At 42.5% G+C, this 13723-nt stretch overlaps 1 protein-coding gene across 1 annotated transcript in view; it reads right to left on the bottom strand.

Annotated features, from left to right (window-relative positions):
• Nucleotides 1–13493, bottom strand: part of TGFA (transforming growth factor alpha) — a 42645-nt gene extending 29152 nt beyond the window's left edge. The window contains exon 1 of the mRNA XM_075273063.1: nt 12889–13493. Coding sequence (XP_075129164.1) covers nt 12889–12931 — 43 coding nt within the window. The 5' untranslated portion in view covers nt 12932–13493. The remainder of the gene's footprint in view (nt 1–12888) is intronic.
• Nucleotides 13494–13723: the final 230 nt, after the last annotated feature.

Genomic DNA, 13723 nt, shown 5'->3' with positions numbered 1-13723 from the left:
TGAATAGTCTATGAATTCATTGGATCCCAGACCCCAACACAAAGGTCAGTTTCACCCCATTAGAAATACCACGCACTGGCTATACAGTAACTCCAGGGTGTCTCCGCCTGTCTGACCTTTGAGTGCTTGCAATGCTCAATACTAAACAGGTTACTTTGTATAGCACCTCTGATGTCACCGCCATGAGATGAGTTATTCAAGATGTGTTGCAAGGTGTGGAACCTGGACATGGCTCTGCAGACAGTCCACTCCCACCAGTGACTCAAGTCAGTTACACCTCCTTGTGCTCTCATTCCCAAAGAGGGGAGTTGTCACTAAACATTGTCTCCCTGACCACCTCCCAGCCACGTGCGGCCAGGACAGAGAGACCTGTGAGAAACTGCCTGTCTGCTATCAGAGGAATGCAGAAGGATAGGTGAGACATTCTCATCCAGCTCAACACAAGAACGAATGAGCTGACAGCCATAATTGCTGCAATTGTTTGAGCGAGATATATATATATATATATATATATATATATATATATATATATATATATATATATTATACAGAAAAAAAGAGAGAATTTCCCATAAACAACATAAACAAACAACATTATCAGTAAATACAAGTCAGCAACTTTTCAGCCTTGACTTAGTAATGTCTGTTCCTTGGAAAGTTGGGTAATGTGGAAGCGAGCACTGCCATAACTGTAGGGGCTGCAGTGGTCACAGCGTGGACCACGGGTCACCCCAACACACTAGGGCTGGATGAACTCCTTTCTGATTTCCTTTAATGGCTGCCAGTTTGTGCGTAGTAAATTTATTACCCCTGCCCTCCGGTGAGCTGGAGTGGTCTAGTTTAGTCACAACTGTGCTGTGTAAGCAACAAGTAACATCCTTCATGTAAAATACTCTGCGCGTAGTGACCCACGTAACTGAGAGACTACATTCTCATGACCAATGTGGGTTCACGCGGACATAATGCTGCGTGAATATTTCCGTCACCGTTATATCGAGTCGATACCGTTATGAAAAAACAGCCTCAAGTAACCCTCCAGGGATATTGATGCTCCGACTGTTCTCAAGCTTTCGAGCCTTATGGCTACACTTTCTGACTTGGCCTTCCTTCCTTTTCATAGAAACGTTGTGTGGACCCAAACACCATCCACGTCAAGGCGAATATTGTCTATATTTATTTTTGGAACCCAAGGATGATGGTGAATGTAGCCTGTCAGGGAGTTGTGTCACTGGGGTGGAGCACGATGCTGTGGCACCTTAGGTAGATAAGGTAAATCTCTCCCTACCTCTCCCATTAGTCACAACGTGATCCTTATACAGTACCTAAAAGTCACCTGTGTGAAACAATATCCACCATCATAGACATCATACAGTAGCCACAATACCATATAGTAGCCACAATACCATAGAGTAACCACAATACCATATAGTAGCCACAATACCATACGGTGTCCACAATACCATACAGTAAATACCATACAGTAGCCACAATACCGTACAGTAGCCACAATACTATATAGTAGCTACAATACCATACAGTAGCCACAATACCATACAGCAGGGGTCCTCAAACTTTTTAAATAGTGGGCCGGAGGCAGAGCAAATCGCACAGACATCGGGAGCGGTGCCCTCCAATAGGTAAAGTGAAGTGCGCTCCATGGCCTGGCCCGAGCTCCCCAGGAACTTCTTTATAAATGCATGCCTGCCAGCGTTGTCAGCGGGGCCAGACAGAAGTGCTTGGCGGGCCGCAGTTTGAGGACCCCTGCCATACAGTAACCAGAATACCATATAGTAGCCACAATACCATAGAGTAACCACAATACCATATAGTAGCCACAATACCATAGAGTAAATACCATACAGTAGCCAGAATACCATACAGTAGCCACAATACCATACAGTAACCAGAATACCATATAGTAGCCACAATACCATAGAGTAACCACAATACCATATAGTAGCCACAATACCATACAGTATCCACAATACCATAGAGTAAATACCATACAGTAGCCAGAATACCATACAGTAGCCACAATACCATATAGTAGTCAGAATACCATACAGTGTCCACAATACCATACAGTAGCCACAATACCATATAGTAGCCACAATACCATACAGTGTCCACAATACCATACAGTAAATACCATACAGTAGCCAGAATACCATACAGTAGCCACAATACCATATAGTAGCCAGAATACCATACAGTAGCCACAATACCATATAGTAGCCACAATACCATACAGTAGCCACAATACCATACAGTGTCCACAATACCATACAGTAGTCACAATACCATATAGTAGCCACAATACCATACAGTGTCCACAATACCATACAGTAGCCACAATACCATACAGTAGCCAGAATATCGTACAGTAGCCACAATACCATATAATAGCCACAATACCGTACAGTAGTCACAATACCATACAGTGTCCACCATACCATACAGTAGCCACAATACCATACAGTAGCCACAATACCATACAGGCCTGTGTTTGCTCACATGTAGCTGTATCCAGGCTATCTACATACAGTATATGATTGACATAAATGGGTGGCTGCCCATCCCCTAATGCATGTTTCATCCTGATGACCTATCCACAGGATATGCCATCAGCATCTGATCTACTGGAGTCCAACACACCCAGACCCCCACAGATCATCTGTCCTGGTAACCTCCAGGACGCAGTTGAATGGGAACCCCACGACTACATCCTATGGCATTGACAGGCTATGTTCTATTACTACGTACTAGGCTGCGTATGTGGTTGCCTCCATCACGCGTAAATAATGGGTGGACCGTAATATAATTTTACACAATATCTCTAAATATTTTACAGGCCTATAGTAACACATTGTATTGGTATTCCAGGAGAGTCATACAAGTCTATTTAGCTCGGCCTATACCATAATATAGATTTTTATGTTCTCCAGTCACCTGAACATCATAAACATACCTGTATCATGACGTCTCTAAACCTTGGGAGGGACTCTGCCTTACATGGATATTAGCTGACACTCCACACATTACAGGAGCTTTCACATTTTACTGGGCCTGTCCCATAAAACCCAACCTTCTACCTGCACTCGTCACTCCAAACACTCTTGAAAAGGAAGATTCCTTCGTAAACCGTATAGCCGTAATCCTGTTTGCAACTCTTTAAATGGTGCTTAGTTAGAGGTGAAGGCAAAGGTCATGCATCTCAAGAGCTTGCAATCTAAAACTGGCCATAGGCTTAAGGTTCTTGAATTGTTAGACCTTGCCCAATAAACTTAGGCCATCTTATTGTGCCCGCTAAGCGACTTATTATTGCATTATTACTATTGCTGCTGCAACAACTCGCAACCGATCACTGGCTTCAGCCGTGATGCTAGCATGTACGGCATGACACTGCTGAGGACAGTGATTGGCTGCATGGATGTACATGATGTCATCACTGCAGGACAAGAATCACAAAACCCAACTGGACTGCTGTAGCAGCAATGTTGCTATTGCAAGGGATTTGCGATATTATCCCATTTTTAGGTAATGTTTTTGAAATTCTAGGAACCCCCTTTAAGGGTATGTTCATGGCATCCCGCTCCTGCTTAGACCCGGATGAATGGGCAAGAGGGTGTCCCGAGCCCAATGGGGTCCATTGGGTGCTGATTGTTTTCTAGTTTATGATGCACCATGTGGTGGTATCTGTTATAAAGTCGATGCAAAGTACAGTTTATGTGAGTACTGTGCCATAAGAATAGCAACAGGACTATGTAGCCGACGACACATAACAAGAATGTTTTCAGCCAAGATTACAGTAAATACATATTAATATACTTACATATCTACTATAAAGTATCTGGAGAATATATAGTATTGTCAATTATACAGTAAACCCTTTATTGTTTGGCGCTACAATAATATACTATGACGTCTGCATGTCAATAGTACATTCCTCCTGCGTAGTACATATTAATACATGAAATCGCACAGGGATGTAAAGTGACACCAAGCAACTCACAAGAACATGGAACCATCCCAGGACATCAAGGGCAAGTGCTGTAAACCTAGTGACCAAGCAAAGGTGTGTGGGAAGTGAAGGTATTCCTACAAGCACATACACGCACACACAACCCTACAATACTATCATTCACAATGTCAGGATATCATAAAATATCATGTACTAAAGGGAAGTATATAGTGATAAGGAATATAGAAAGAAGAGGTTTTCCAGATAAACGGGGTCCTGATCAGCGTAATGAAAGGGCTAACATAAGCACCACAACTTCTTCAAAGTCTATCCAACAACTGGTCAGTTCTGCTAAGCCAATAGGAGCACCATAGGTCCTGAGTGTTGGAGGGTTGGACCCCAGTCAGTCACATATTGGTGGCCTATCCTTAAAAGGGTACTCAAGTAACAACCGGTAACCCCCCTATTCAAACTTCCTGTTCGAAGGGCGCTACAAACGTTGAGACCCCCACCGATCACAAGACCGAGGATGTTTTGCACCCCAGTTTGAATAGAGCAGGACATTGGACAATACACATGTCTCCATTAATTTCAATGGGACCGATGGAACGTCACTGAAATGAATCGGACCACTTATTAGAAAATGACCCCCTATAATGTAGATAAGGGGTCATTTGTAGTTACGGGAATACCCCTTTAAATAACCAGACATGCTGATTTCTAATGTATAGGAGGGTTATTAAACCCTCTCCTGGTGCATATGTTGGAGAGAGGGAAGGATGACCTAACGTCTTGTTCTCATGGGATAATTATTAGTAATGTCACTTATTCCCCTCTTACTATTGAGAACACATGCATGCTCAGCAGCACACTCATTGGGGTGTTATGTGTTCAGTGTATGACGACATTTAGGATAGACCTTTACTGTGTTATCCTAGCAAACCCTTTTCCCTATACCTGTCATTGCACATATTGCGTCTCACAATGGCGTAACTTAAGTCTTGTCCGGGGCCCCCTACCTCATCCCTACAGCGAATTCTTGATAGTGATGGTTACGGGTGCTAAGGAGTTGAATCCCCCTTAGTGTGGTTAGGGTAATCTGTGGGTCTCCTTCGTTTATGGGCCAGATGGAAGTTGCAATCTCCATACTGATGCCAGTGCTTATGGGCCCCCTAAGGCTCCTGGACCCCGGTGCGACTGCACCCTCTGCACCCCTCAAGTTACGCCCCTGGCGGCTCACACTTGTATGCAAACACTGCTAAAGTACAAGATGTAAAATTCCTGCACAGGTGCCCAATGTGAATACATACTATAAAGAGAATGTATTGAAGCACTTTTGCTCACCTTTCGTACCATACATTGTGCAATGATCAATGGACCATATCAGGTTATCTCCTAAGACAACAGATTTATTGAAAGTGGATTTCCCCTTTATTTACGAGAATCGGAGTCAAGACTCTTATGGACTGTCATCACATTAGTTGTGTGACTAATGTTATTAAGTTCCCTATATTACATTAAGTTAATTGAAGCTACTTAACCGTATGTAAAGAAACTTTAATAACCCAAAGTGTCGCCACTTAGTAACTAAGATCTTGTCACCAGCATATATTGCAGCAGGTAGTAAATTGAGTCAAAGTAATAAACCCGGGCCCAGGTGATCACTTACCTTCAGCATATAATCCCTTAAAATGAAGATAATGGGGCTGAGGTACAAGCTGTGGCTGGGTAGAGCGGAGTTTTTGGCGCATAGGCGCCATGTACAATCTTCTTATAGAAAGATTGATATCAAACTCATTAAGACACCGCTTTGTCTTCTGTGTATACCTTGAGAGGTAAGTCAAATTGCATTACTTATGTCTAGTTACAGTCTGCAATACAGTCCAGAGCTGTAATCATAATTCTGCAGTCTCCAGAGATGACATTCCCCAGCTTTCTTGTTGCCACACTGTCTACACACTGTCTTACACTTTGGCACTGTGTAATAGATTGATGTAGCAATATCTGACTGTCCCGGTATATCATAGGAGCTCACATCTGCCCACTTACCTGATGTAAAGGGACTCTCTACCACTGTAGATGGGGCCGAGTCGGGGTGTCAGAACCCAGTAGTATATCCCATGTTTGTACACCTATCTGTGGTCTTGTTGGCTCAAGCTATTTCTACTAGTCCTAGTAAGTCACTTCAATGGTGATGAAATGCTTTGGGCTGTCAATAACAAGGTACATGGAAGTGTGAATTTATAGGGCCAGTATTGGGCACTGTAAGGGCGAGAGCACTGGGGTGTAAGAGATAGACTGTAGTAAGAATCCGGCTGGGGAGACGTTTGATCCCATCATGCACAACTGACAAACTGCTTGGACTTACATCATAGACATCACCAGGAACCGTCCATTTATAGGATGCCGGATCGTTCCTTGGTACCACATTGGTGGCTTTATGGAAACATGGTCCCATAATCTGTTGTAGATCTATGAAGCTTGTTTTTAATGGGTTACTTTGTAGGACATTTTTAAAGGTCTTTATCTAAAGTTACATTTTACTGATCTCTCTCAGGACTGAGGCTGAACTGTTACAGTTGTCTGTCAACAAGCTTGTCGACTGTTTCTAGTAAGAACCGGCAGGACATTGAATGGAGCTCTGGGCTACAATACAAGCTGAAACAGTTCAGGATCAGGGTACAAAGTAACGCTATGTATTCATAAAGGGATTAGGTGTTATCTATCTATCTATCTAGTAGAAAAAAGGTTCAGATAAGAACCGAAACGTTGCTGCTTGGAATAAACCCACACTTTTTCTAAATATTGGAGTGCTGCCATTTTTTCCATTTTCTATCTATCTATCTATCTATCTATCTATCTATCTATCTATCTATCTATCTATCTATCTATCTATCTATCTTTCTCTCTCTCTCTCTCTCTCTCTCTCTATCTATAGTATCTGTCTCATATCTATCTATCTATCTATCTATCTATCTATCTAATATCTATTGTATCTGTCTTCTATCTATCTATCTATCTATCTATCTATCTATCTATCTAGTGTAGATGATGATAAATTTGGCAGGGCCAATAACTCCTGCCATGTCCCATTACACTTCCTATAAATAAAGTGGCGTACAGGGTGTAGAATTATTTTTTAAAAAGTCAGAATTTTTGCTCAAAAAGTTTAAAAATGTAAAAAATATTGCAACTTTTTCATGGCTTGTATGCCAGTTTTCTGGTGTACGACATAGGTTACCCTTTTTTTTATTTTTGAAATTTGGATCATTGCAACAACAAGCAAATAGTTAAAATACTAATTTGACTTTTATTTTCAATAATCTGAAGCTCTACCATAGACAATTCTATCAACTGATCTACCCATTGGGACTGAGCTGTAAACAGGTCATATAACAGATGAACACGCAGACAGGTCATATGACATATCTTAGCCTCAAAATCAGCGCCAAATTCCTATGTGTCAACATACTCTAAAGTTCCTTTAGTTTCGCTCGTAATGTCAAAAACTCCAGTGACGTCATAGCCTGGTGTTCATACGGGCACTGTGACTGATCCAGAATACAGACTCCTAATCAATGTATTTTTCTGAATGAGGTATTTGACTGCATTATAAACTGTAGCCGTAATGCCACATGACCACTATGCCCCATGATTGCTATGCCGCATGACCACTATGCCCCATGACCACTGTACCCCATGACTACTATGGCTCATGACCACTATGCCCCATGATCACTATGCCACATTACGACTATGCCCCATGGTTAATATGCCACATGACCACTATGCCACATGATTACTATGCCCCATGACCTCTATGCCCCATGACCACTATGCCGCGTGACCACTATACCCCGTGATCACAATGCCACATGACCACCATACCACATGCCCACTATGCCACATGCCCACTATGCTGCATGACCACTGTGCCACATTGCCATACTGTGCAACTCAGTGCATTTAAATATGTAAGTGAGCAACTGCTGGTGGCTGCAGAAGGTCAGGGGTTAATTTTTTCTCTCCAGGATGATTGCAGGTTTTAATATCACCAAATTAAAAAACAAACAAGAGAGAAGGAGCCGCACCTCTCCTGTCATCCTTTCTCTGAGTCATCGAGAGATGCTACCAAGGAAATATAAAAGCAGGAGGTTGATACAGGCACCTGCAGCACCATGACAGTGACGCTCGGGGGGAGTTGTATAACCTGGCAGCACCTATTAGACATAAAGATTAGATAGTTCCTGGCCAAGTGTGCATGTGAAAACGCAGGGTTGGCCAAGTGTGCATGTATTTTCAATAGGAAGAGGAGAGTAAGCCGTTACCAGATAGCTCCGGCATTGGCTTATGTCCCCTGAGAGCAAAATCAATGTCCATTCACATGGTGGAAAATGAAAATGAATTAAGGCGGACTACCACTGAGATTTTCTCTGAACCGGGCTGATCAGCTGAGTGTCTCCGGCCACCACGTCTGTGGCTGACCATCCTCAGAATCCGCTGTAAGATAGAGTAGGACGTTTATTTTTTTCAGTGTCCTGCATTAATCTCAGCCTCAAAATCAGCACCAAATTCCTATGTGCGAACATACCTTAAAATTCCTAGTGTCAAAGTCGCCTGATGATTTGGCATGAACAAAAAAAATTCCGGTGCCCAGTTTGATATAGGTTTTTCTTCTGTGCACTCGTCTATGTCTGAATTGTGTCTAATGTTGTACTACGTCCATGTATACACTCAGATGAAGCAGAGCTGACTATAGTATGACTATAGTAGACATATATGTACCCTGGTCTAGGTGCCGTGACTTGCTGGGAAACCCCTTGGCATTCAGAACCCTGGCACTGGGTCTTAAAGGGAACCTCCTTATACTGCACATGAGATAAATACCTTTTTCTATTCCTTTGGCCTGTGAAGGATCCGAATGGCAATAAAGATGGTGGTGCTAATTTATGGTGCAAAACAGAATAGAAAGATTTACCTACCGCAACCTATGATATTGCTGCTTACATGTTTGGAAAAATGAGAGCTGAAATCTGATTGGTTGATATCCGCAACCCCTCCCTTAATAAATAAATCATGCCCAAGTCTACCCGTCACATGGACGACACATCAGTGCCCTATAGAAAGTGGCAAATGACAAATTCAGCTCTGCTATGCGCATACCTTTAGGGGGAAGTTGCACATTATCGGTTAACTAGTAAAATATGTAAAACCTGCTCAGAAATGACATAAATGTGAAATATTTGAGGATTGTTTTCAGTGGAAACAGAGTCTCTACCTGTAGTTTCCTGTTAACCGACTAGAGAAATGTCAGTCCAGAGGCGAAAGTAGCGCTGAGTCAGCTGAGGAACCCCAAGGATACATAGTTTATGGCGGAAATAATAGAAATAAGATCTGTATCTGCTGATCCTGAAAAAATGGAATACCCCCGCGGTCTGTTTAATAACCTATGGGGGATAGCAAGGATGCAACATGTTGGATTTTTGCCAAACGCCACCCAATGTATGTAATATTAAACTAATATGTTTTAGATGCTTTGGTACTACCAGCTGGGCATAGCCGTATAGTAGATGCCAACTCTTGGATAACCATGTGGGTATCTGGTCATAGCAATGACATCCATAGAAACATGTATTATCCCAATAAGCACCATGCTCATATATAGGAGTAGGTAGCCTTATCAGCCCAAAAGACCAAGACCAGCCAGTCGTCTCTGATACATATTAGAGGTGACCTGTGACCTTTGGTATAAACTCCATTTTCTCAAACTTGTCAAACTGACTTGTCCTTGTATTCCCAGTGAAATAATAATTCTGGGCAGAGGTGTAAGTCAAAATTCCTGGGCCCCGATGCAAAATCTGTAACGGGTCCCTACCTACCTTGTGCTGCTGCTACATCTGAATCCCCTATAGCTAAACCTCCGAATTTCTGGGGCAAAATTTTTTATAGTTCTAGCTTATGGTGTTCCTCTGTTATTCCTCCTAGAAATATATGAATATATTATCGACCGGGTATTATCATTCCTCTTCTTAAAGGGGTATGCCCCTACACAGTCTGGAAGTGTCAGCACTGAATGGGCAATGTCAGACATTGTCACCCAGTAGCCAAAGTATTCATGAATTTCTAGGAGGAATAACAGAGGAACGGAGAGAAGTTATTATGCCCTAAAATAGACATGTATCAGGATAATAGACAGATTTGCTTGGTATTAACCCTATAACTTTCTCTGTGATACCCAGAAAAAAATTGTAATAAGGGTCTTTATTAACCCATTCCTCTCCGTAAAGATCATCTAGGCAACCTGACGCTATTGATCCGCTGTGAAACTGACTATGTACAGGGCAGCCTTTCATATGATGGACCACGGCTCCCAATGGTTGTTGGATGGCACGCTGGGCAATCCAGTGACCGTGTTGTGGAACAAGACTAAAGTTTCCTTGAGAAGATTGACAGCCTTGTTGTCTAGATATGTCTTATCACAGGTGCTGATGTGTGACCAGATCTTCTACGACCAGCTCGAGATCTGACTGCGGCAAGTAAAATACAATTATTTTGATATTATTACGGTAGCTGGAGAGGATAAGAATAGCCACGGCGTAGACACGAGATTGTTATTCTACGTTATACAAGACGAATGACTCCATCTATAAGTGATGACATCACCGCGTACTGATTATAACATTGCTTGGAGGATTATCATAGTATAAACCTTACTCATGAGGTTTAATTCCACAGCAATGTAACTATTTACCTAATGTCTGAGCCAGTAATAGACCCCAAAATCCCAAGAAAATAGGGATCACTTGGAACCTGTGTAAAATGACCAATGAGACTGACTGACTTTCTTATGTGTATGGCGGCCATCATGTTCCATTTGTTAACTCCCTGGGAGATAAGCCATCACTGGAGGTGTCTCGCAGTGGCTTATTCTCTTCTTACCACTGAAAACACATGCACTCCTGGCTGAACTGAGCATGCATGTGTATGAGGGAATTATAAGGAATATCTGTTGACTTTTCACCACTGCCAGACACTTCTCTACTGAGAACAAAAGGGTTGGATTGTGGAATTTATCATGCCCAAACCTTCCATGGACATTACCTTTACGTTAGTCAAGCTACGCAGGATTGCTCAACTTTTCTCTTAGGCTTTTACAGGTGAGACCAGGAGCTCGAAGAGTAATGCGTGGACCTATAGATATATAGGTACCATGGATAGCCTCTACTGACAGAATGATGATATAGGGAGCACAGAGGTAGCAATCGCACCCAGGTCCTGGTGTCTCGGGGTGTCACATAAGAAGACCACTACGATAAATGCCACATGGTACTTGTGGGCTCTCTCCAAGATTTTGCACTTGGAGTTATGGTTTTACTCAGTCCGTTCCTCTAATCCCAACCAAATCTTTGTGTCTATGGAGAACTTTTCTATGATTATTCAATACAGTAGATGGAACTACAGAGTGTTCCAATAAGTGACCTACCTAAAATAAGCAGCATGGTGTATCCTGTAGAGGACAGCAGCATCGTCCAGGTGTGGATTCTAAATGGTCAGTGGTAATGGAATTGACATCCCAAACAGTGCCAACCTCTGTGCCCATAGTGGTTGCCATCCAACTATATAACCTAAAGTTAAACTTTTCCAAAAGACCACCTTCTTGAGAAGACCACTCCTTATCTAGACAAGATTTCAATGCAATTTTGGGTGATTGTCTAAAATAGGGTTTACTGTATACTGTAGGGGTACAGCTGGGTAGCTTGTAGGGCATATGCCCCTAGTGTCATGGGGCACCAACAAACCACTCTTCCTTCACCAAGGTTATTATATGATTAGATCGCCCCTCTGGTCACAACCAAATCTTTGTGTCTATGGTGAAGATGTCAATTTATAATCAATATATCTTTTATCAATAGGTTGAATCACAGTGTGATAAAATATGTGACCTACCCAAAATAAGCAGCATGATGTATCCTACACAGGACGGCAACACTGTCCAGCTGTGAAACCCAAATAACCAGTGGTGGAGGAAATGACAACCAAGCAGATGGCAACCTGATACTGCCCATATTGGTTGGCATCCAACCTTGCCAGGAATATATTTATACCTACAGTTAAAAGTACCACCACAATGAGAAGACCTTGCCCCTTATCCAGACATGATCTCCTCCCCTCCTGTAGGAGGCTGCTTTTTAATAAATTTTGGGTGGTCATGTCAAATAGGGTGTACTGTATACTATACATATTACCAGGGGTGAAGCTAACGGTAACTTGTAGGGCCCCTGGTGTAAGAGGAGGCCATGAAACCACTCTTTCTTAAGGGTACTTATATTGACCACTCTTCTGATCACAACCAAATCTTTGTGTCTATGGCAAATTTATCTTAAGACATTAATAAATAATCAATACTACTTTTATCAATAGGTGACCTACCAAACCCAAGAAGCATGATGTATCCCACAGAGGTCAGCATCAGTGTCCAGCTGTGGATCCTAAATTACCAGTGGTGACGGAATTGGCAGCCAGGTTCCAAGCAGATGGCAACCTCTGTTGTAGCTGCGATTGTGCCCATTTTGCTTTCCACCCAACTTTTCCAGCAATATATGTTACATACAGTTAAACCTTTCCAAAAGACCACCTCTTTGGGGTGACCACTCCCTTATCCAGACAGGATTTTGTCCCATCTGGTAGAAGACCAATTATTGATACAATTTTGGGTAGTCATCCTAAATTGGGTTACTGTATACTATACTATACCTCTAATGTAGGGTCACCAACTAATCACTCTTCCTTTATCAAGATATTTATATGATTGGACGTTGATTGGACCGCTCCTCCGATCACAACCAAATCTTTGGCTATGGCGAGCGATCAATAAATAATCAATACAGCTTCTATCAATAGATGAAAGGATACCATAAGTGACCTACCTAAGATAAGCAGCATGATGTATCCTGTAGATGAAAGCAACATTGTCCAGCTGTGGCGATGGAAATGACAGCCAAGTCCCAAGCAGAGGTGGCGAGACCTTTTAGTTCACACCGACAAGGCTCACCTTCTTGCAAGACACAGCCAATTCAGTCTACAAGTACACCGGCTGCTTCCTCCATTGGCCAGCCAGCTCAAAGCATTCAGATAATGTACGCCGCTCACAGCAGATCAATAAAAACCAACATCATAGTCAGATAAGGATCCTCGTGAAAGTTTCTTCTGACCCCTCTTATGATAGTATAGTTGTTACAATGTATTTTCGGGATAGGTGACTTCCATCCTGGGATTGTAGAGTATAGTCAGGTGTAATATATCCAAGATGTGAGCAGGAACAATCCCGGATCAGCCCCAGGAAGACTCTTCTGAGTGACAGCACTAAGTAATTCACAATGATGAGTCTGCAATGGACTGAGGAGCAGGGGGGCAGCCCTTATGCAGATAGCCCTGTAATATCCAGATCTGGAGAGGCGCCCGAGGCTTCTTGCTGTTTGTTTGGGTTCTTCTAAGTCAGTTGTGTTGTATAGGCAGCAGCGAGCTCTACAGTATGTGTGTCCTGTGTCAGAGCTGGGTGCTTTAGGTGACATGAACGCTCTCCGAGCTCTGAATACTCTCTATGGGCCCTCCCCTTTCTAACTACAGACTCTCCTGTGTACAATCATTGCTCTGTCATACAAGCGTTAAAGTGGAAGAGCTTTACAACTGCTCAAAAAAAATGACAAAAAATATAAATCCTTTAGTCATCGCCTAATGTCAGCAATTTCTTACTTATGTGTC

Source organism: Leptodactylus fuscus, chromosome 5 (assembly GCF_031893055.1).
Source record: "Leptodactylus fuscus isolate aLepFus1 chromosome 5, aLepFus1.hap2, whole genome shotgun sequence".
Taxonomy (NCBI): domain Eukaryota; kingdom Metazoa; phylum Chordata; class Amphibia; order Anura; family Leptodactylidae; genus Leptodactylus; species Leptodactylus fuscus.
This window is presented reverse-complemented; position numbering and strand designations above follow the sequence as displayed.